This window comes from Phyllopteryx taeniolatus, chromosome 7 (assembly GCF_024500385.1).
Source record: "Phyllopteryx taeniolatus isolate TA_2022b chromosome 7, UOR_Ptae_1.2, whole genome shotgun sequence".
Lineage (NCBI taxonomy): Eukaryota > Metazoa > Chordata > Actinopteri > Syngnathiformes > Syngnathidae > Phyllopteryx > Phyllopteryx taeniolatus.
Window position 1 is genome coordinate 28,360,060 of NC_084508.1, and position 26,154 is coordinate 28,386,213.

General features: G+C 38.8%; 1 protein-coding gene across 1 annotated transcript; it reads right to left on the reverse strand.

Moving 5' to 3' along the window:
• Window positions 1–540: 540 nt before the first annotated feature.
• On the reverse strand, window positions 541–26,133 carry ttc14 (tetratricopeptide repeat domain 14). The gene is made up of 12 exons (XM_061779458.1): window positions 25,631–26,133; window positions 22,707–22,834; window positions 18,446–18,645; window positions 12,837–12,921; window positions 12,269–12,398; window positions 10,235–10,390; window positions 10,046–10,117; window positions 9,840–9,959; window positions 8,810–8,932; window positions 6,852–6,969; window positions 3,880–3,989; window positions 541–3,756 (listed from the first exon to the last, which is right to left on the reverse strand). Exons 1-12 carry the CDS (start codon window positions 25,771–25,773, stop codon window positions 2,844–2,846), a joined length of 2,298 nt encoding a protein of 765 aa, XP_061635442.1. The 5' UTR covers window positions 25,774–26,133; the 3' UTR covers window positions 541–2,843.
• Window positions 26,134–26,154: the final 21 nt, after the last annotated feature.

Genomic DNA, 26,154 nt, shown 5'->3' on the forward strand with positions numbered 1-26,154 from the left:
ATATCACTAATGAAGAATGTATTGAGAATGGCAGTATGCTTGAAATTGGATGACAGAAAACTGGATATTATTTTGTCTCTTATTTCTTTCCATCTACAGAAGAATAAGTGAGAGGGAATACTCCTCCAGACCTACAGAGTATCAGTCAAACCCAACAGTAGAGGATCGACTGATAGTAAGCACTTATAAAGTTTTATTTAAAAAAAAAATAAAAATAAAAAATTCATGTGACAGAAGCTACAATCATTAGACGGCGTTTTCAGTATTAGACTTAGTGTTAATCTGCCATACAAGATATAGTGGAACACAAAACCCCTATGCTGCATTACTGATGATAGGCCCAGTAATGATCCAGAATGGAGCGAAGGGTTTGGCAGCTAAGCCTGAAGTAAGCTACTTTGGCAAACAGCTGGCCACACACACGCGCGCTGTTGTGTATTTCATTATTGAATCAAATACTGTATGTGACATCAAGTGGCTTAAGGAAACCAGTAAGCCCGTAAAGCCTATTTGGGGTTACTCAAACAAGACAATAGAGGATGGTGTACAAATGTTTGGGCAATAATTTTAATATACTGTAGCTATGATACATATACAGTACAAAATGGAAAGGCCTTCAAAAAGTAAACCCATCAACATTCCTTTAAGATGCCTTCACTGCTGTCCCATCTGTAATTTGTCACAAATGAATGCACAATTTCCATTTTAATCATTGGCATCATGTAAATTGCTGTTGTGTACAAAGCGTGGGAATCTTTACTAAGTGGTTAAAAAGTGTAATAGTTCGGCCGAGGTTACCACTGCATTGAAAAGCAGTGACATACCTGACCAGAAAATCTGTTCTGGTTTCTCAGAATACACCCTCTGATATCAAATACCTGAAACTCTGTCCAGAGAACAGAAAGAAAAGATTAAAGGTAAGCAACCAGTTCACCTGCATTTTAAGTGTGAATGCACAAGTGGTTAATTGCAGACTTACAGTATCTGCATGACTGTGAAATAGGATTAAAAAGGTTCAGCTTGATCGAATTTGGTTGAACTAGCCCCCACATCAGACCAATGTGGTGTGCTGCTGCCCTTTGCATTTCTAACCTCTGAAAGCACAATCTTGTGAGATGTTTAGGCCTGCTGACACAGAACGGGATGGGGCACATGCAGAGCATTCGGTGCCTCCTACACTTCAAACAGTCTCAATTCCATGCTTATTCAGATCAATATTCTGCTTGAAAAGGATTCTTCCACACATGCTGCGCCAGAAGGGAGAACACATCTTCAAAATCCAAGTGAAATTTTAGAACTCTTGATAGTCACTAGAAACATCCACAAAGAAGTTCCGTCATGACTCAGGTTTTCAGCACTGTTGCACCATCGTTGGGGAAAAGACTGCAAATGATCACGTTCGCACCTTTAGTTGGATCCTCACCAAAACAATGAGTTCACGTGGCCTATCCTTACACAATGTTTCACAGAAATGGCATGTTTTTTTTATTTTTTTTTTTATAATCTTGCTAACAAAAAAACAATCACACGGTTTTGCAAAATAATCCATGCAGACACGTGCAGAGTCACAGTAACAGTCAAATTTTAACACACCCTGACACATTCAATATCATGGGAAAGGGTGCACAAACATTTGACCTGTGCTGTTAGGCTGGCTGACCTACATTACGATACTTAATATATGAGGGTAAACAACAAGTCTGTTGCAGCTTTTATTATATATATATATATATATATATATATATATATACACAACAATGTAAAAACAATACACAGTACTCCCAAACTATTCATGTAAGACTTTATTCAAATTGTCCTATATTTCACAACAGTTGCTCTCAGGGAAGAAATAATCACGACGCACAAATATCAAACATAAAAAATTAATGAATGCACTAAGTGATGCCAATCCATGATTCTCTGTATTGCTTATCCTCACTAGGGTCACGGGTGAGCTGGCGCTTATCCCAGCTAACTTTGGGCGAGAGGCAGGGTACACACTGGACTCCTCGCCAACCAATCGTAGGGCACATGTAGACAACCATTCACATCCTTTCAAAAACAAAGTACGAGAACCACATGCAATAGTTTCCTATATACTTTTATTTTAAAACAGATACAAGTTGAAAGGTGTGCAAAGCACAAGTTCAACTCAGTCTCCACGGCACAAATTGAAGGCACCATTCATGCTGAAAGGTACTGTATACAGTACCTGCAAGTTTTTGTGTCTTTGACAGGCATATCCCTGCTTATTCCTTGGTCCGCCAATCACTGGGTTTCTTCCATATGATTGGCAGCAGGCGGAAACTTCCAATGTCCAAATTTGGTCGATTTCATATTTTTTCACAAATATATACTATTGGTCAATCTCCAAAAGTGTTTGTTATTTGTACAATTATTGACCCATTTCAAGTGTTGTAAATGGCTTGCTTTCTTTGACGGTGCAATGTTCATGGTGCAACAAACATGCTGTTTTTTGTTTTTTTGTTTGTTTGTTTCCTGATAAGTGAGAGATGTAGATGGAGGATTACACCTGACCCTAACAATATGTGTGCCAGCTCTAAGGCCACAGATGACAGCAGTTCTTTCACTCTCTTTCTTTCACAACAGTTGCTCCTCTCTTCCAGTGTTGGAAGAGACTGTGGTCAACCCATCATTGGGTGTACTGTATTTAAAAAAAAAAAAAAAAAAAAAAAACCTTTTTATTAACGTCTGTGCTTTATTAATTGAACACGAGATGGAAAAAAAAGAAAAGAAAACGTGCAATGTGTTCTTTCCATTACAGTTGAACATGACATTCCTACACCTTCCTAATTGATATTCCATTTTCAAATGGAAACTTGTTACTTTTTTGGTCCAATGCCTTTCTCTTTCTGAAACTTGGCAATCTGGTTAAAGATATCTAACAGGTTTGCAGGAAGGTCTTTTTTAGCCTTTCCTTCTGGTACCGAGATCTCCCCATCCAGCTCATCTTGGATTTCAGCTGCATCTGACTTACTCCAACCTGGTCTCTCTTCTTCAGCTTTTCCCTTACTTATGTCCTTCTCCTTCTGTGTTTCATCTTCATCACCTCTAAAGGAATTCCGTGTGGAAAAATCTTTACTTTGAAACGATTTTCTGGAATACACTGACTCGGATGACGAGCAGGATGCTTTGCGCTTCCTCTCATCTAAGCTACTTCTATCGGGTCCACTGGTCTTTCTTGTATCCTCATTCCCTCTTTTGTTGCTCCTTTGACTACTTTCCCAGCTCTTAGTTCTCCCATCTTCTCTGTCTGAACTTATGCTACTACTTTTCCTTCTCCTCTCTTCTCTATCCTTTGTTTGCCTTCCTCTGTCGGACGGCGACTCACACTCTTCATCTTCTGAGGTTGCTGACAAAGAGTACAGACAGATCCTTGGACCATTACCATCTTTACCCTTCCTGCTCGTCTCTCCCTCCTCCTCATCTACCACTCCGAACCCCTCCCATGCCTTTTGGTTAAGAAAGGTGGCAGAGGTATTGGGAGGTGCCGGATACCACTCCAACTCCTCATCCTCTCTCTCCTGCCTCTTTTTCACATGCTTACCCTCATCACTCCGCCTGCTGCTCTCTCGAGAGAGCCTGTGATGGCGCTTGCTTTCTCGCACTCCCTTCCTCTTCTTCTTTTTCTTTTTTTTGGATCTCCTGCGAGAGGATGAGGACGATGAAGTGGAAGATTTCCTGGAGGAAGAGGATGACGAGGAAGAGGACGATCTCTTTCGTTTCCGTTTCATCCTGGCAAAAAGAAACACGCTGAGAACTATTAATTTACTCCAAATACTTAAGACATGGTTCTTATATTCCTTCTGTCGCAGTATACTTAATAAACATCCTTTTAAAGATACAGAAGTAACTCACCTCTTCTCCTCTTTTAAGATCTTACGCAATTTCTCAGCACTGCTTTGACTGCTCTTAGCTTTCTCTTCCCCTTCCTTAGCCAGCGCTTCTTCCCGCAGGCGTATCGAATTCTTTATGGCCGCCAGGCGAGACAATTCAAGGCACAACAACGGTGATCCATAGAGAAACGCAATATCACCATGGCACATCACATGCAACAGTGACCCCGCAAATAGAATTAAGACATTTAATTATCCATTCGTTATGTAGGAGGAGTAAAGTACAGCGCAACACAAACAAAAAGGTTGCACAGGTGGTAGTTACAGTTATGTATTTACCATAGAAAAAGTGGTGTAATCCAAGAAATGGGCAGGTGAGAGATGTATGAGCCGATAAGAGCAGAGACAATGTTACCGTTTGTCGATCACGTACGAGGGATGATACAGTGTGCAGAGGAGTGGTCATCATTTTCCAGAGTTAATTCCCCCCCACGTGACAAAGGCCGTGTCAATCAGAAGGTCAAGTCCCAGCGTTGCAAAGATATGCGCACACACACACACACACACACAAAAGCTCATCAGTATTACAAACCACATGGACAAAATAAGCATTCTAAGAGAAAAACAAATTGCCAAGAATCTGCCCTAAAAACAGGGTGCCATGTACGTAAATGCTCCCAGATGATAAATCGCTCCTATCTCAGCACTGGGAACGTATGCCACTTGGCAAAAAAAAAAAAAAAAAAAAAAAAAAAATCAACAATGTAAAAATTATATACAACCCCAATTCCAATGAAGTTAGGACGTTGTGTTAAATAAAAACAATGATTTGCAAATCATGTTCATATATATATATATATATATATATGAATACACTACAAAGCCAATATATTTAATGTTCAAAATAGATAAACCTTGTTTTTATCAAATAATCATTAACTTAGAATTTTATGGCTGCAACACGTTCCAAAAAAGCTGGGACAGGTGACAAAAAAAGACTGAGAAAGTTGAGGAATGCTCATCAAACACCTGTTTGGAACATCACACAGGTGAACAGGCTAAGTGGGAACAGGTGGGTGCCATGATTGGGTATAAAAGGAGCTTCCCTGAATTGCTCAGTCATTCATAAGCAAAGATGGGACGAGGTTCACCTCCTTGTGAATAAGTGCGTGAGAAAATAGTCAAACAGTTTAAGGTCAATGTTCCTCAACGTACAATTGCCAGGAATTTAGGGATTTCATCATCTACGGTCCATAATATCATCAAAAGGTTCAGAGAATCTGGAGAAATCACTGCATGTAAGCGGGCAAGGCCGAAAACCAACATTGAATGCCCGTGACCTTCGCTCCCTGAGGCAGCACTGCATCAAAAACCGACATCAATGTGTAAAGGATATCACCACATGGGCTCAGGAAGACTTCAGAAAACCAATGTCAGTCAATACAGTTCGGCGCTACATCCGTAAGTGCAACTTGAAACTCTACTATGCAAAGCAAAATCCATTTATCAACAACACCCAGAAACGCCGCCAGCTTCTCTGGGCCTGAGCTCATCTAAGATGGACTGATGCAAAGTGGAAAAGTGTTCTGTGGTCCGACGAGTCCACATTTCAAATAGGTTTTGAAAATTGTGGACGTCGTATCCTCTGGGCCAAAGAGGTAAAGAACCATCCGGACTGTTATGGACGCAAAGTTCAAAAGCCAGCATCTTTGATGGTATGGGGCTGTGTTAGTGCCAATGGCAAGAGTAACTTACACATCTGTGAAGGTACCATTAATGCTGAAAGGTACATACAGGTTTCTGAGAAACATACGCTGCCATCCAAGCAACATCTTTTTCATGGACGCCCCTGCTTATTTCAGCAAGACAATGCCAAACCACATTCTGCACGTGTTACAACAGTGTGGCTTCATAGTAAAAGAATGCGGGTACGAGACTGGCCTGCCTGCAGTCCAGACCTGTCCCCCATTGAAAATGTGTGGCGCATTATGAAGCGTAAAATACGACAACGGAGACCCCAGACTGTTGAACAGCTGAAGCTGTACATCAAGCAAGAATGGGAAAGAATTCCACCTACAAAGCTTCAACAATTAGTGTCCTCAGTTCCCAAACGTTTATTGAATGTTGTTAAAAGAAAAGGTGACGTAACACAGTGGTAAACATGACCCTGTCCCAGCTTTTTGGGAACGTGTTGCAAGCATAAAATTCTAAGTTAATGATTATTTGCTAAAAACAACAAAGTTTAAACATTAAATATCTTGTATTTGTAGTGTATTCAATTAAATATAGGTTGAACATGATTTGCAAATCATTGTATTCTGTTTTTATTTAGGTTTAACACAACATCGCAACTTCATTGGAATTGGGGTTGTATAATAGTCTAAATAGAATAGAATCGATAACAGTCTACCAGAAACAATAAAAAACATGTTCATCAGATAATTAATTATTAAGTACTCTTGACAATACGCTCCACTATGGTGATCAGATTTCTACATTCTTCTTTTGTTGGACCTTACTCACATAAGGATTACTTCAATGGGTGTTTTGTCTGAACATTTCAATAAATTTCTGGAAACTATTGTTGGACAAGTTACAACACCCTAAGGTATAAAAAAATAGAAAGCTACACAAAGTACTGCTGAGTGTGTAAATTTTAAATTTTGACTTGCAGAATGCACAGAACAAACTTTGTACCATGTTGACATTTTACCTCATCGACTTTGACATTGAGGCATTTTGTTGTAAAAAGCAGTTTAAAAAATGCCTTGCAAACTGCTAACAATGTACATGCATTGCAATCTGGCCTTGGCCATCTCGCATCAGATTTTCTTTTAAATCCATTTCAGTGTGCTCGAAATAATACTGTGGCACATAGAGCACTGGAAGTTAGGTCCTTCAGCATCCATGCAACAGACAAAATTTAAAATCTGTAGGGCATATTGATCAATGGAGTGTTCCTGCACACACACTAGTCCTTGTGTGCCCACCCACCTGTATGGTCTCTGTGATTTTCTTCAAGGCCTCCTGGGCCTCAGGGTTTGCATCATCCAGAGAAAGCGCTCTTCTGTACACTCCTTCTGCTGTTACTAGTTTCTCTTGTTCCTCAAGTCTACAGAGAAGAAATAATTAATGTAAAGGTGGTTGAGTGGCACCAATGTAATGATTATACGAGAAAGACTTCCTTTTATGCAATTAGAGTGATGTGACGATAGACTTTTAACGAGATCACACAGGCGACAGCACATCTCGCCTGTGCTGGCGTCACTCCAGTGGCTCCCAATATACAGTGGGTACGGAAAGTATTCAGACTCTATGGGCTGAAATATGTGCCACCAGGAATTTAATTTTAATTTACAAACTGAATTTGAAAGACATAATCTGAATTTGTATTAAATGAAGTGCAATAAACTTGAAAGTGAATGTAAGATTTTTTTCTCCGCAATGAAAATTCAAATTACATATTTTCACATTCAGTTTGATCATTTCAGATTCAATTCGACAATTTCAGTTTCAAATTAGCTGTGACAGACATCCGGGCACTGTAAGGAATAGCAATCGATCGGTGATACACAGATCTTGTCTTCGGCCAATCAGCGCCTTTGTTTTTTTATCACGTGACACAGGGATTCCCCGGGAAGTCAAATCTTCTAACCGACGTCGTCTTTCCGGTTCTTTTCCAACATAACGTCGTCCAGGCATTGAACTCAATGCCTTAGGCTTTACTGCCAACTAGGGGTAGAAACAGCACACAGCACATCTCAATACAGACAGGACTGTTTCAAATGAATTTAGGGAGTTTACATGAATTAATTGGAGTCCAGCCCGGATGCATCCCTTGTCCATTTTCTTTTGGACATTAGCAGGAGATAAGCAGCTTTGGTCTCTCGTGGTTTAGATGTAGAAATACACCAAACATTGATTGGGAGGAACGCGGTGGGGAGAATACTTCGAAGACCTCCTCAATTCCACCGATTCAATTCATTCAGGTAACCCCCTAAAGTCATTTGAAACCATGCTGTGTGCTATTTCTACCCCGAGGCGTCAGTAAAGCCTAAAGCATGGAGTTCAATGCCTGGACGACGTTATGTTGGAAAAGAACCGGAAGACGACTTAGTCACGTCGGTGTGATATGTCGTTTCTTATGTTCGAAAGGAAGCACCTTTTTATCACTTTCTGACCGCATGATGCATTCCACAAAGGTTAAAGAAATGTAGTATAAAGGTTAAAATACTGTCGCCGGTTAGAAGATTTGGCTTCTTTGAATTCTTATGTCACGTGATAAAAAAAACGAAGGCACTGATTGGCCGAAGACGAGATCTGTGTATCGCCAATCGATTGCTATTCCTCACAGTTCCCGGATGTCTGTCAAAGCTAATTTGAAACTGAATTTGTCGAACTGAATCTGAAATGATCAAAAAAATATATAATTTGAATTTTCATTGCGGATAAAAAAAACTCCACTGGACTTCAGTCAATACAAATTCGAATTATGTTTTTCAAATTCAGTTCGTAAATTCAATTTCTGGTGGCACATATTTCAACCCATAACACCCCCTTAAATTTTTCACTCTTTTTTATATATTGACAGAAAAAAATTTAAGTGTTGACATTTTTGCAGATTGATTTAAAAGGAAAAACTGAAATGTCACACAGCCATAAGTATTCAGACCCTTTGCTGTGACATCATATATTTAACTCGGGTGCTGTCCATTTCTCTGATCATCCTTGCGATAGTTCTACACCTTCATTGGAGTCGAATGGTCAGAAAGGTACCGCCTCTGGTTCAATTTTGACCAGGACAAACCCTAATGAGGTAGGAATTTATGAAGGTTCACACTTTTGGTGCTAACCCAAATTAGAACTGATGTCTACACACTGCTGTGTGCAGTTCCTGTAAAAGTACCATATTTTTATCATAGCTAGCTACCACCCCTAAATGTACAGCTTACTGTTTTCCTCTCTCAACCAGTGTTTGGCAGAGGTACTTCTTGGCATTGCGGTGATCTGGACAGGTCTCCAGGGCCAACTCAAAGTCTGATATAGCCTTCACCATGACGCCTTTATTAGCATACCTGAGAATAAAACCCATCAATTAAAATAAATCTTGTTTTTCCATTCAATAAAGACAGGTACAATGCACACCACTGATTAATACTAATAATCTCCTCGCATTCTTTCCATTTTTAAATGTATTTTGCCACCCAAAAGAAATGTGCTACTGCAATATTTGATAAAAAAAAAAAAAAAAAAAGACTGAAAACAAGCATTATTCAATTCCAACCACAAAATTGGTGATGTTAGAATTTAGTTCAATGCAATTCTGTCTCCTTACATTTGCTTGCATTTCCACATATTGTTCTTGTCCAAAAAAGACAACATTCTACATCTAGCATATATTTAAGAAATAGAAACCCACAACAACACATTGCATCATTCAGTACTACAGAATAACAACACTTAATAATAATCTATAAAAGTCTAAACAGTATCTTTTATATAAACTTTAAAATGTATGCAGAAAAACGTAACTCCTGTCACGAAATAATAAACAATGATTACTTCTCATAGTATTTCCAAACAACACTAACAGGAAACACGCCTCAATGGCCACACTACATTCAGAACACCTGAACAGTTTACAGTAATGCAATCCAAAACAGAACATTATGAGGCGCTTCTAATATTTCAACCTCTTTGTGTAGCTAGAGGATGTAACCACAAAGATTAAAAACAATTGTCAGTACGATGCAGTGGAGTTCTACACACGATCAAGAAATGGCCACAGTAATTAACGTGACAGTGTCAATCAAAACTGAGCATTAACTTTGTAAAGCCAGCTGAACCTAATGTTGTGACTAGCAAATACCTGTAAACATACTGTATTTCTAAAAATATATGCAAAATGAAAAATAAATAAATATATGGTTTCTAAAATATTGTGTTGAACATAGTAAAGACTATGAATTCAGAATAACTCACAGTGCTCCCCGTGCTACCAGGGCTTCCACATTATTTGTGTCAATGTCCAAAGCTTTGTTGTACTCATTCATGGCTTCCACATGGCGACCCTGTTTAAAGTGGCCAACACCTGCCTTAACACTGAAAAAAAGACATTGGGAAATGTGTCATTTGTGTCTTGCTGGAGACACAGGAAGACAAAACTACCACATCGCTGTGTTTTGTACCACGTCAAGGCCCAGGATGCAGACTGCTGCTTCCGGATGACAGACGCAAAATCTTCTTTTTCAAACAGTTTACTGTTGAGGGATGGAACATAAAAACTATTATAGCAGTCACATTTTGGTCCTGTATATGCTACAATCTCGCAAAATCATATTGCTTACATGCAATACTACAGCGCACCACACGTTTACCTCTGTAGTCCTCTCATCATTGACGGAGGATGGATGTCGCTAACGCCAATGTTCTCAAGCAGGTAGTCCACCACAGAGGGGTTGTGGTAGCCATGGCAACCCCTCAGTATACACTCATATGTCTTGGTGGAGTCACTGGCTGCACAAACACTACGACTGAGAAAAGGTTGCCATAATTAACAAACATATAGTTTCATTATCACTCCTGTGACTACCCAATTCAAAACCTTTAACATTTCCATTGGTATTTTATACTAATTCCATTTTCTAAGAAAAAAAAATGGTCAAAAGTCAATAGTGCGCATTATACATAAATATAGGGGGAAATGAAAACTAATTTTTTTATAAATGTATGGCGCCATCTAGGGGTTATGAAAAAGCTGTACACTTTCATTCCAATATGCCATCGCCACCTAGAGGTTATGAAAAAGGTGTACACTTGCATTCTAGTATGCCAACGCCACGTAGAGGTTATGAAAAAGGTGTAGCCTACACTTTCATTCCGATATGACAGGGGAACATATGCCTACATATTTGTACAGTTGTACTCATAAGTTTACATACCCTGGCAGAATTTCTGAAATATTGTTTTTTGGGTTTTTTTTTGTTGTTTTTTTTTTACGACTGATGACTGAACAACCATTATTAATTTCTTCATGGTTATATTTTGTTTGCTGATAATGCTTTTCTGAAATGCTTGACAGTTTAATTTGAATCTCATTAAAATAAAATTACTGTAATTTCCCGTGTATAATGCACACCCATGTATAATATGCACCCCCAAAGTTGACCTCAAAATTCTGGAAAACCCTTCTACCCATGTATAATCAATTTTTATAATGCATGATTTTGCTTCTACCCATATGATCAAAACGAATTATCTATATTGTGGTTTTTTTTTCAAATAATTATTCTGAAGTTAAGCACTTTATTTGAACACGTAATTATTTTTATTTACTTGCTCTTATTTTGAAATTCACAGCCCTACTTTTATTTAGTGAATGAGAAAACACACAGTTGTGCTCATGTGTTTGATTACCCACGCAAAATTTGTAAGATGGGTACAATTCTTTAAAGAAAACGAAGGGCCAGGCGAAACACATTTAGTTTTATTTTAATGGGATTCAAATTAAACGGTCAAGCATTTCAGAAACGCATTATCATCAAACAAAATATAACCATAAAGAAATTAACGATAGTTGTGGTTCAGTCATCAGTCGTATTTTAAAAAATAAATAAATAAAATAAAATATTTCACAAATTCTGCCAGGGTATGTAAACTTATGCGCACAACTGTACATATTATGCAGTCATACGTAGCGCTGTCCTACTGGAATGAAAGTGTAGGCTACACCTTTTTCATAGCCTCTAGGTGGCGCTAGCATATTAGAATGAAAGTGTACACCTTTCTCCTAACCTCTAGGTGGCAGGGGCATATTGAAATGAATGTGTACCGCTTTTTCATAACCTCTAGATGGTAGCATAAATTTATGAAATGGGAATGTCTTCTTCATTTTCTCCTATACCAATGTATAATGTGCATATTTTTGACATTTTGGGGGGTGGGCGGATGTGCATTATACACAAGAAATTATAGTAAATGTGTTTCGCCTGGTCCTTCATGTTTTCTTTAAAGAATTGTATCCATCTTACAAATTCTGCCAGGGTAATCAAACATATGAGCACAACTGTGTTTGCTCATTTATTAAATAAAAGTAGGGCTGTGAATTTCAAAATAAAAGTAAATAAAAATAATATTGTGTTCAAATAAAGTGCTTAACGTCAGAATAATTATTTAAAAAACAAAATAGATATTTCATGTTTTGATCATATTGGTAGAAGCAAAATCATGCATTGTAAAAATGCATTATACATGGGTAGAAGGTTTTTCCAGAATTTGTAGGTCAACTTTGGGGGTGCGTATTATACATGGGTGGCATTATACACGAGAAATTACGGTAATGTTTCACACAGTGCATTTGACTACGTTAGTTTGCGTTGAATCATTTGATAATTGATAATTGGTGCTCTTACTCGTAGTGTATAGGTAACTCCTCCTTGGTCATGACTCCGAGTTGGATGCAAACTGATCTGGCAGAAATGGATGCTTGGAGAAGAGACACAGTTATTTTTTCCTGGTAGCGGTCAATGTCTTTCACACCAGCTATAAAACAAACAAGATTTTATTGATGTTAAAACATTACGTAATGGATTTGTTGAAATTGAGAAATCTACAGTAGTGCTTTTTTTCTAGTTATCTTCATAGTAAAACAGGCATACAAAATGCCAAAGAGACAATGGGACTTGCATCAGATAGTCATTCAGTCTTGTACAGTAAGTCTCAGACCGCGATAAAACAGAGGCATATTATGGAGGAGTGTCATTAACCCAGCCATAAGAAAATGAAGTGGATTACAAAAAAGAACAACACACATTGGACTTTGGCAACATTGCTACCAAACAGAAGGAAGCTATAAATAGAAAAGCTAATTTGTATGGTGAACACATATATGAGCATTTGGTTGGTCGATAAATGAAACCGTAACACACTATCAATCATTTCAAAAGTTGGTGTTACAATATGTTTGATGAAGATAATCACCTCTGATTAAGTCCCCGATCTGGTAGTAAGACAAAGGATCATCATGGCTGCCAGCTGAAGGAATTTCTTTAATATGACAAAGAGCCTGGGGGTGGGGGGAGATTTGTTTTACTGAGAAATGCGGCTCAAAAGACAAATGTGAATTCAGCACACACAAAATATAGTGGTGATGAGGGATTTGAATTTGATTATATTTCAACAATCGACTAAGGGGAACACTATGTGCATTGTATTTTGTCTCAATTGCTTCAAGATACGATTAAGCAACAACTGAATTCAGAGAATGAACCAAATTCTTAACCATCAATTAATCAGTTGATCTATTATACCAATCCGTGCTGATGACCTGAAACTGACCCAGGTGAAACCAAGACTTGATAGAGAAATACCTCAGGGAAATGCTGTCCTTTCTTTCAACACTCAAACAATTTAAGGTTATTTGAAGATTAACATGACTTGCCTGAAAAAGATAAATAACCAAGTAAAATTTTTACTGTCTTCTCGTTTCGAGGAACTACAATTCCTTCGTGGCTAAAAATTTAGTTGGTGGGGGTAATTGAGGACTGTGTTACTGTCGTTACATTACTGTGTAATGCAAAAATGAATCCCCACAAATTTACAAAGAGGCTATGTTCACACTGCAGGTCAATTGAGAATTTTTTGCCGAATGTGACATACATCTGATTTTTTTCATGTCAATACGAACAGTATGATTCGTATTTTGTTTCATATTCAACCCTGGCCTCTTTCATATGTGGATATACAGTGGAAAGTATTCAGAACCCCTTAAATTTTTCACTCTTTGTTATATTGCAGCCATCTGCTAAAATCATTTAAGTTCATTTTTTTTTTTCATTAATGTACACACAGCACCCCATATTGACGTATTTATTTTATTAAAAAAGAAAAACTGAAATATTACACAGCCATAAGTATTCAGACCCTTTGCTCAGTATTTAGTAGAAGTACCGTTTTGAGCTAATACAGCCATGATACTTTTTGGGAAGTTTTTCACACCTGGATTTTCTTATCCTCTGCCATTCCTCCTTGCAGATCATCTCCAGTTCTGTCAGGTTGGATGGTGAACAGTGGTGGACAGCCATTTTCAGGTTTCTCCAGAGATGCTCAATTGAGTTTAAGTCAGGGCTCTGGCTGGGCCATTCAAGAACAGTTACGGAGTTGTCCCGAAGTCACTCCATTATTTTAGCTGTGCGCTGATGGTAATTGTCTTGTTGGAAGGTGAACCTTCGGCCCAGTCTGAGGTCCTGAGCACTCTGGAGAAGGTTTTCGTCCAGAATATCCCTGTACTTGACCGCATTCATCTTTCCTTCCATTGAAACAAGTCGTCCTGTCCCCGCAGCTGAAAAACACCCCCCACAGCATGATGCTGCCGCCACCATGCTTCACTGTTGGGACTGTATTGGACAGGTGATGAGCCGTGCCTAGTTTTCTCCACACATAACCGCTTAGAATTGAGGCCAAAAAGTTCTATCTTGGTCTCATGAGACCAGAGAATCTTATTTCTCACCATCTTGTAGTCCTTCAGGTGTTTTTTTGCAAACTCCATGCTGGCTTTTATCTGTCTTGCACTGAGGAGAGGCTTCCGTCGGGCCACTCTGCCATAAAGCCCCGACTGGTGGAGGGCTGTAGTGATGGTTGACTTTCCAGAACTTTCGCCCATTTCCCGACTGCATCTCTGGAGCTCAGCCACAGTGATCTTTGGGTTCTTCTTTACCTTACTCACCAAGGCTCTTCTCCCCAAATTGCTCAGTTTGGCCCAAACGTCTTCCAGTTGAGGATTATAGAGCCCACTGTGCTCTTAGGAACCTTAAGTGGAGCAGAAATCTTTTTTGTAACCTTGGCCAGATCTGTGCCTTGCCACTAGGGTTGGGCATCGAGAATCGAGAACCGATTGGAACCGGGACTAACATTCCAGTTCTCCCGGAACTGTTCAAATTAAAATTAATTAATAATTAAAAACAAAGGTGTGTCTTAACTTTGTTAAAATGAATGACCAGTCGCTTCTGTGCAACACTTGGAATAAGATTACATTGTGCAAAGGAGGCTTTCACGATGTGTAGCATCTGACGCGCTCCGAGCCTCGGCCTACACCGCGCGGAGCTTCAGTGAAGTCAACTCTCAGTCAACTGGGTGAGTGAAACAATAAAATAAGTCTTTGCCAACATTGAGACTGCTATCAAGGTAAACAGTTGCTTGCACTTTTGCACTGATGGTCTTGAGCGTTTATTTTAGTCGTATTTTAGTAACGTAAGCGTCGATGACAAAAAAAAAAGAAGCAGCTTAATTTATCATTGGACTAAAATGTCACCGTATCAACTTTACATCACAATGAATTGGGACAAAATTCATATAAACGTCTCACAGTATCACAAACACTAATCTAGTGCCTCATCGGTGGGTAGGGAAAGGAATCAGCGTTTTATAGCATTTGGGTCCATCCATTAAAAAATTAAAAAATTAAAATAAAAATGTTTTACCGTGTGAAGTTACTTTTCGTGCCAAAATGCTGAGTTCCGGTGCGTACCCTTCACAATAAAAGGCTTAAAACAGGAAGTCAAGTTATAACATGCACAGATAAACATTTTGACGTGGTGAAACAGTCCCAAATAACTATTTTAACAATGCTATATTTAACTTTTAGCTGAAACATTAATTAATGAATATTAAGTCAATTAGGCTAGTTCCACACACATTGCCTTTTACAACCCCAATTCCAATGAAGTTGGGACGTTGTGTTAAACAAATAAAAACAATATACAATGATTTGCAAATCATGTTTGACCTATATTTAATTGAATACACTAGAAAGACAAGATATGTAATGTTCAAACTGATAAACTTTATTGTTTTTAGCAAATAATCATTAATTTAGAATTTTATGGCGGCAACATGTTCCAAAAAAGCTGGGACAGGGTCATGTTTACCACTGTGTTACATCACCTTTTCTTTTAACAGCATTCAATAAACGTTTGGGAACTGAGGACACTAATTGTTGAAGCTTTGTAGGTGGTGTTCTTTCCCATTCTTGCTTGATGTACAGCTTCAGCTGTTCAACAGTCCGGGGTCTCCATTGTCGTATTTTACGCTTCATAATGCGCCACACATTTTAAATGGGAGACAGGTCTGGACTGCAGGCAGGCCAGTCTAGGACGTGCACTCTTTTACTACGAAGCCACGCTGTTGTAACACGTGCAGAATGTGGTTTGGCATTTTCTTGCTGAAATAAGCAGGGCCGTCCATGAAAAAGACATTGCTTGGATGCCAGCATATGTTTCTCCAAAACCTGTATGTACCTTTCAGCATGAATGGTGCCTTCACAGATGTGTAAGTTACCCATGCCATTGGCACTAACACAGCCCTATACAATCACGGATGCTGGCTTTTGAACTTTGCGTCCATAACAGTCCGGATGGTTCTTTTCTTTGGAGACGACCTCCACAATTTCCCAAAACAATTTGAAATGTGGACTGGTCGGACCACAGAACAGTTTTCCACTTTGCATCAGTCCATCTTAGATGAGCTCAGGCCCAGAGAAGCCGGCGGCGTTTCTGGGTGTTGTTGATAAATGGCTTTTGCTTTGCATAGTAGAGTTTCAAGTTGCACTTACGGATGTAGCGCCGAACTGTATTGACTGACATTGGTTTTCTGAAGTCTTCCTGAGCCCATGTGGTGATATTCTTTACACAATGATGTCGGTTTTTGATGCAGTGCAGCCTGCGGGATCGAAGGTCACGGGCATTCAATGTTGGTTTTCGGCCTTGCCGCTTACATGCAGTGATTTCTCCAGATTCTCTGAATCTTTTGATGATATTATGGTATATTATGATGAAATCCCTAAATTCCTTGCAATTGTACTTTGAGGAACATTGTCCGTAAACTGTTCGACTGTTTTCTCGTGCACTTGTTCACAAAGAGGTGAACCTCGCACCATCTTAGCTTGTGAATGTCTGAGCAATTCAGGGAAGCTCCTTTTATACCCAATCATGGCACCCACCTGTTCCCAATTAGCCTGTTCACCTGTGGGATGCTCCAAACAGGTGTTTGATGAGCATTCCTCAACTTTCTCAGTCTTTTTTGCCACCTGTCCCAGCTTTTTTGGAAGGCGTTGCAGCCATATAATTCAAAGTTAATGAATATTTGCTTAAAACAATAAAGTTTATCAGTTTGAAAATTAAATATCTTGTCTTTGTAGTGTATTCAATTAAATATAGGTCGAACATGATTTGCAAATCATTGTATTCTGTTTTTATTTGTTTAACACAACGTCCCAACTTCATTGGAATTGGGGTTGTAGTTCATAGGTTTGCTATTGATACTGGTTATAAAGAACCTCCGAGTCAAATGTTCATTTTAGTTTATGCTGCAGGCTGCTAAGAAAATGGATGTTCATAATTTGGACACCTTTTATTTAAACCATGCAAACGTTTTTTGACCCAGCCTCCTAAAAGAATCGGAATAGAGTATCGTTTGGAACTGGAATCGAAATAAGGAACTGGAATCTGGATCCCTCAAATTCAAACGATGCCCAACCCTGCCACAATTCTGTCTCTGAGCCCTTCATGATTCTCATTTCCTCTGACATGCACTGTGAGTTGTAAGGTCTTATATAGACAGGTTGGTGGCTTTCCAATCAGCATAATCAAACATAGATAGACTCCAATGAAGGTGTAGAACCATCTCAAGGATTATCTGAAGAAATGGACAGCACCCGAGTTCAATATATGAGTGTCACAGCAAAGGGTCTGAATACTTATGGCTGTGTAATATTTCAGTTTTTCTTTTTTAATAAATCTGCAAAAATTTCAACAATTCCGTTTTTTCTGTCAATATGGGGTGCTGTGTTTACATTAATGAGGAAAATATCTTAACCAATGGCAGCAATATAACAAAGAGGGAAATAAAGAGGGCGTCTGAATACTTTCCGTACCCACTGTAAATCGGATATGTATCCGAGGCGAGTGCCATATGGATGCTCACGGCGCACTCATCAGACTTCTACGTTGTCAAAAGGTGACAAACGTCACAAGTGTTTAAAAATAAAAATAAAAAATACACGCGACAAAAGCAAACGGCAGACAAAAGAGCAGAAAAAAAGTCAGTGGCGAAAAGAAAATGCTTTACAACTGACAAATACAATAAGAAAATATTGGCTGCGGTTGCACAAAATCTTGCCACAAATGCGCCATCTTGCCACAAATGCGCCATGACGGGACCTCTGTGAGGGGCCGATCTACTTCCGTAAACTACCTACCTAGCAGTCGTGCGCATGCGTGTGACGTCACGAACGCCTTCCCTCCACAGTCCAAGTCGCATTTGTTTTTGTAATGTGAATAACGACATAAAAAAGATCGGATTGAACAAAAAATCCAAATTGAGAATCATGCCCTGCAGTAAACGCAGCCGGAGAGTATCCTTGTCAGTTACTCAGAGACTCCACAGTGACTGTGTTACATTCAGGCTAACATGTCACCTTACACCTTGATATTGTGTCTACACTTCAGTACTTGACATTGATTGGTTCTTGTGTGTAATAGTGTTGGTCGAAGGCTGACATGGCCCTGTACAGTACATTGGGAATGTTAGCTTACTGATAACTCCAGGTCTTCTATGTCTCTGTTTAGCCCTCCTGCCATGCAAATCAGCGTGAGAAAGAAGCCATATTCTCGAATATTGTTGATCCTCCCCACCACAATGTCTCCTCGTTCTAAATCCCTATAAAGCATGGCCCTTCTCTCTTCAAAAGGCACCTCCATGAATAACTCCAAGGGTGGCATGACAGCATAAGCCTCTGGAAAGAAGATTAGAACAATTATTATGCAGTTTTTAGATACCAACGGCTGAAGTTAATTAACAATTCAAATTCCACACTTAACCACATACAATCAATCACTCCGTTTTTATGTCTGACCTAATAATGACATCAAATCGTCACTCAGGCTTTGGGAGCTAATATTAAAATAATAATAATAATAATAATAATATAAAACTGATTAATAATAATCTTTTTAATTTATATAACGCCTTTCAAAAGGAGCCAAGAACAATTAACAACTCATGTGGGCATTTCAAATATTGAGTATTTTAGATATTAAATGTCATTATAGCTAACAAATACTGCCATATAATTATTTGTATGAATTGATGAAACTATGAGCTTCAATCGTTTTCTTATTACAGTGGTGTACCCAAAAGTGGTACAATTTGGAGTTCAATAGAAACAGTTTGGAAAAACATGCCTCAAAAAGTCAAACAAAAGTTGGAGTTGGAGCACACCAGGTAAAATCACACTCACTGAGCATCTAAAGCAGGAGTGTCAAACGTACGGCCTGCGGACCAGAACTGGCCCATCAAGGGGACCAATCCAGCTAGTGGGGAAAGAGAACACTTTTACTGCTATTTTACAGTAAAATTAACTGTTGCTGCTAATTTTGTCCAGTGGAGGGGGCAGTGACAAACCCTGACCAAAGTGGTTCATGAAAGTCTGGTCACTGTGAATTCACCGCACTGGGCCCAGTGTTGGTACCCAGAATCTCCATTTCCCGATTGGCGTGCGGTGGCTTTTCCCAGTTTTTGCAATTTTGTAAGTACATTTTTTTTTCTCCAAATGGTTTGTTTGTTGGGCGGCTGTAGGCTGCTCCACTCGTCCAGGATGAGGCGTACAGATGCAGTGTTTCCAGAGAAATCCAGAAAACATTTTTAAATGAAAAACAAAGTGACTATTTCTTTTTGAAACATGAGGATAATTTTTTATTTATGGCAAGTAGTAGGTAGTCGCTGTCAAATATTGCTCACATTTAATTGTTTTCGATTGTTTAAGGATGTTAATAATCAACATCCATGTTGGCTGCGATGTGTCAATAAAGTTTATTCAAAACAAGTACAGTACACAAAAGCCGAATAAAAAGGAATGTATTAAATTGTGTGTGTGTGTGTGTATATATATATATATATATATATATATATATATATATATATATATACACACACACGCACGCACACACACTATGGATGAGATGGGATAGATAGATAGATAGATAGATAGATAGATAGATAGATAGATAGATAGATAGATAGATAGATAGATAGATAGATAGATAGATAGATAGATAGATAGATAGATAGAAAAAAAGCATATTGGGTCAACATTATGCAATATTAAACACAGAAGTTCCTTGAAGTGTTTATGAATATTGCTAGGGATAAACTGACAGTGAATGCAATCATAAGGAACATGGCAGGAGGTCCACTTTAAATTGCACGTGTAAATGAAAATAAATTGTTGAAATTGCTGTCATTTTTGTTAACAAATTTCAATTTGAGACATTTGCAACAAGAAAATCAATAAATGTGACTATTTTCCAAATTATTTGCACCAAAACAATAAGACAAATGTGGATTAGTTGTTATTTATAGCTTATTAAGACACAAATATACTGGTCAGGCCCACTTGTGATTGGATTAGGGTGAATGTGGACCACGAACTCAAATGAGTTTGACACCCCTGAACTCTAAACTATTAACTCAACAAGATGTTTGTGTTTTTTCGTTTGTTTGTTTTTTTGCATTTCTCTTGTGATGCCATCACTCCTACACTTCTATGGTGGCATCAAAAGGAAGAATGTAATGATCAAAACTGCTGAAAGGATTGTCGGTACCCCCCTACCCACCCTTGAGGACTTGCACGCTGCCAGAACTAAGACAAGGGCGTGCAAAATCCTCTCGGACCCTCCGCACCCTGGTCACCAGCTCTTCCAGCTCCTTCCCTCAGGTAGGCGCTACCGATCAATGCAAACTAGAACTAGTAGACATTCCAACAGCTTCTTCCCTCTTGCAATCAACTTCTTGAACAGCTAACTTACAATTCCATTACAACAAGCTGGCAATTTTTTGACTTGAGTTCGTTGTCACATTTCTGTATTATGTATTACTCGTGCACTCACTGTAGTTGTCTCGCCGTGCTGCACTATTTGCATATAGTGGCCACTCATGCCAGAGTAGCATCTGCTCCATTTGCACACTGATTGAGGAGTATCTGTAACATTTGCACAACCATTGTCCCAGATTATCGCAGTACTCGTCACTTTAAACCGCATACACTCCTTGAAGTCTCAGTACCCTTTGCACAATGGTCATTGCACCGGACTATTGCGATATTAGCCATTCGAACTGAGGACTCTGCATCTTTTTGCACAATTGTTGTTTGTTGTTGTTTTTTGTCAATGTCTTTATGTCTCCAAAGTGTTCTGTAAATTGACTGTCTGTTGTACTAGAGCGGCTCCAACTACCGGAGACAAATTCCTTGTGTGTTTTGGACATACTTGGCAATTAAAGATGATTCTGATTCTGATTCTGATAACCTTTAGGGGTGGGTAAAATTATTTTTTTCCGCAATTCAATATCGATTCCAAAAATCTACTTTTAAACGTGACGTTTGGGATCATTTTGGATTCCCCTGTGAATCCGGAACACAAAAATGGACAAAAGACACTCCAACCACGATACGCAATTCCAGCATGAAAACACACCAAATGTCACCATCCCTGAACTGTGCACGGAGTTAAGACAGTAGTTTTGGAGTCATTGAAGTCTACAGAAAGAGCGAATAACCCCTACATTCATAACTAGCACTTCCAATTTCATTTCTAATGAGTGGGAATTCGTGTCAAATGTTCTGCAGACTAGAGACCCCTATGAAGCCACACAGGGAGGGAGTACTATTACGAACTTGTTGACAGACGCAATAAAAGAATGGGGTTTGACGAAGAAAGTACCTGTACTGACTGGTCTCACAATGCCTCAAACATGCTACTTCATTAGTATTACTTAAATACCCTGCAAATAATAATAGTAACCCTAATAAGTAAAAATATATTGAAGTATCACACACGGTACTTTTTCAATATAGAGCTGCCGTCATGTTTGAATTTTTGTACTCCATATGAACAAGTAAGTTATTATAGTGCACTTTTTATTAGAATTTCTAAGAGGAAATAATTTAAGTTTACATGCACTTTACCTGTTCAGTGTTTATACATAACTGCAATTTTTTACTTTTGGACTCCATTTATAGTACACATAAGTTATGTGCAACTTTTTATTTTCAGATGTTTTATTGTTTAAAAAATGTGATGTGAGATACGACATATGCTTACATGGCATCAAAAATAAATATTTTAAAATTGTCAACATTTACTTTTAATTATTTGTGCATTTTTACTTCTTACTGAATCCATATCGTAACATTTAAATCAATATCGAATCGAATCGCAACCTAAAGAAATAAAATCAAATCAAAGCGTGAGGTTCTTAACAATGCCCAGCCTCTATCAGGCATCTTCAAAGGGTAAGTAGTTTAGAATTGCCTTATTTTTTTTATTTCATTGCAGTTTTTACATTGTCTTTACAGTTATATGGCAATGAGGAATGTTCAAATGTAACTTAAAACATCGTACAATTCCAGGTTTTAAGATGGCGATACTTTGAAACGGGACATACTGATTTACTTTAGATCATTTAATATGGGTTAATTTGGAAGACAGCCACTGTCACAAACGAATTGTGTTGAATTTTGGAGGTTCACTGTCATAAGTGTGATAATAACAAATAATGCATTGGGGTAAACTCCCATCATAGCTGATATTTAATAGTTGCTTGGCTATGATGGGAGTTATTAGCGGTGTCAAAAAAAAATAGTTTTCCATTTCATGCATAGTTATTTTATTTCAAGCTGAATAAAAAAATAGTTTCAAATAGATAAAACACAAATAACTTCATCAATCATCATTAACATTGAAATCATTTAACAATGTTGTATCTCAACATAGACAAAAAGCGCAAAGCGTGGACAACCTGCAGCCTCCTCCTCCCCATGCTCCTCTTCTTTAGGAGTTGCAGTCTTCCATGATGGACTGAAAAGAATGTCAGCCTTCCTAGCTATGAACTGCTCCACAAGGGGGCTGCTCCGCTCTTCACCATTTCTGTCAAGGTGCACAAATATATTATATCAGAAGGGTTGAAGCTGGGGCGCTTCATTTAGACACGCTACAGCCTTGTCTTATAGGATGAATGTGCTTTGACGGCATCTCGTGGCATCGATAGGAAAGTATAAACCTTTTGGGGGCTGGAGTGTGGGGCGTCTATGACTTGCATATTTTCCTTTTTTGCAACAGGGCTCTGTTTACTTGATTTCAACAATGCAATTGAGGCAAGGACTGAGAATTCAGTTGTTAACCAGTGTCTTTAATGAACCACTGATATTTGTGAGGACACCTATTAATTGATCAAGGCGATCATTTATGCCGTCTATTGCCCTCACAATCGCTTCATGACTCCAGCACATGCACTGAAAACCTTTGAATTTACTTCATTTGAACATGTACATCGGTTGCACATGATTAAAATGTGTTTAAATTGACATAATTTACCCCTATTCTTCTAAAAATATATATATTTTTTGTCAGTGTGCGTGTCCTCTCCTGTGTATAAAAATAATAAATTGAGTAATCAAAAAGGAGTCAAAGTTTTTGACATCCTCTTTGATATGCTTCTATTTGAATTCAAAAGATTACAAATACTACACATACAACATTTACGCATGAACCATTATCTCACAGGGCTGAGTGTAGGTTACTGTATGAACACATTTGTTATGAGTTCTAAGAAATACATGGTATTAACCTTGTGGGGTGATCATAGTCAGCCACATGTCCTCCCATCAACCCTGAGAGAGCAGCGTCACCCATGATCGCAGCGATTCTCTTCTCGAGCAGGGTGACACCCTCCGCGCCCGTTCTTACGCCTTTTTTTGGCCACACTTTGGCAGTGGGCAACAGTCCTCCGCTTCACATCCACCTTAATGTCTGACCACTTCTTTTTTAATTCAGTGTGCGCGCTATTTTGTCTCCACAGCATTGACAGCCGCACACGTGCTGTCCCATTCACTCTTTCGCGTGTTATTAACGCCGGAGGACAGCGTGCCAAAGAGGATTTTCTTGCGTGCCTCCACTTCATTGAGCAACTTCACATTCAGAAAAAATATTTTTCTTTATTACCTTGTTTATTCTCCTTTTTTTCTGATCATGCAGAGATCGGCATCTCAGGTGCAGGGTTCATTTAAACATGATTTGCATATTCAAATATGGACGTGGACAGGGAGGAGTCGGCTAGTCCAACATGTGCGCTCATTTCCACGTTGATTGGAATGTACGAAGGAAATGCGCTTGGATTCATGAGTACGCAGAGTTTCATACATCTGAATATTTTTGTGCGTACGACGTTTTCTGGATTTGAGCGTACGCCATGCTTTAGGAGGAAATCCACGCAAGTCTTTGTACATGCGGCCCCAGGTCTTTTTTAAGCTCTCCCCATGTGGTCCTTGGCTCTTGGACAACTCTTCTGATGATTCTTTGCACTCCTCTGTCAGAAATCCTGCAAGGAGCACTTGATCGAAGCAAATTTATGGTGGTATGATTGGCTTTCAACTTATGTATTATGGCCCCAACCGTGCTCACTGGAAAGTTCAGAAGCTGAGGTATGCTCCAGTAACCAATGCCATCGTTATGTTTTGCAACAATTAGTTTGCAATAGTCTTGAGACCGCTCTCTGCTTTTACCCATCGTGAGATGTGTCTTGACTCACGCCTTGGCAATGAGACCTTTTTGTAGGCCATCAATTCAGAGTGAACCAGGTGATATTCATTTGCACTTACAAGGGGCTGGATAGCTGTTTGATGATTGATAGATTTTAGGTGTTGTCTTGGCTTTCCATGCCTTTGTGCACCTCCCTTTCTTCATGTCTTCAATACTTTTTCCCTGTGTCATTCCACATTATTACACAACTTAATTTCTGATCTTATTTGTTCTTTCTTTGCATGTATGGATTACTTAGGTTGTTCCCAACATCTGGTGAAAATTTCATGTCAATAGCACCTTTGGAAATATATTTAATGAGAAAAATTGTGACGTTTTAAATACTTATTTCAGCCGCTGTATCTCAGCTGGCAATGAACATTAGAGTAGAGGTGTCAAGATGATTGGAGTCACTCGGTATAACACACACACACTGTGTCATGTGGATAGGTTTTAAAAACTTTGAAGCTAGGCAGCACAGTGAACAAGAGGTAAGCACGTCTGTCTCACAGTTCTGAAGTTTTGGATTCGAATCCCGGTTGTTCCATGTTCTGCCCGCTCCCGCATTCCAAAAACATGCATATTAAACATTTACAGAACAAGACAGAAAATGTGCAGTCCCTTCCAAAAGTAATGGCAAGGTCAATTTCTTTGTTTTTGTTGTATCCTGAAGACATTTGGGTTTCAAATCAAAAGATGAATATGAGACAAAAGTTAACAATTCCAGTCCGTTGAAGTCAATGGGTCGCAGAGTTGATGCAATTATTGCAAGTAAGGGTTATGCCACCAAATATTTAATGTTATTCACTTTAAGTGAATTTCATGTCTGTTCCAATACTTTTGCTCACTTGAAAAGTGGGTGGCTTCAAACAAAAGCTGCTCTATCCTGAGTTGTTTGTTAGAGTAATCCAAAAGTAATCAAGTTGCATTACTTGAATATTGTAGTACTTGGATTACATTACTAACTGCATTTTTAACAGGTAACTAGTAGCTGTATCGAAATTAATTTTTAGAGTAACCCTCCCAACCTTATTAATTGCTTGGTTAAACCCAGAGCGTGACTTTCGAAATGTAGTATAATCTGTATAATTTAGCTACGTACAGTATGGCATGGGGTTGATGAAGTTATGTTTTGAGACGACTCACCCCTCATATGCAGCATTGCACAGGTCAGTCACCACGGCTTGAAAGTCGGGGTTTTCAGTTTGTTCACATTTCAATTTGTTCAACAATGACTCTCCATGATACGACAGGCACTGCTTCAACAAGTCTCTGTCCATTGTGGGCATGCGAGTGGCTTACATTGTTTTGTCCAGAAAAAAAAGGTAACCAAAAAGAATTAGCACGAAGTAACAGAATACTGGAACGCAATTTATGAAGCTAACGATCCAGTTGATTTGGAGTGATCAATACATAAACTAGCATCATTACTAGTTGTGCAAACGCAAACTTCGAAGCTAATAAAACAACGATAGCTCGCGCCTTTATAAAAAAGAAAAACAACAACAAAACGGGGTAAGCCTACTCTGATAATAAACGCTTCTTACAAGACAAGACTAATGAAACGCATCTTCCCATGCCCACTACCACATTGCTACATTTGTGCTCACTACTCAAATGTCAGCAGAACGCACAAGCAGTCAGGCGACTGCGCATGCGCAGAGTGTTAC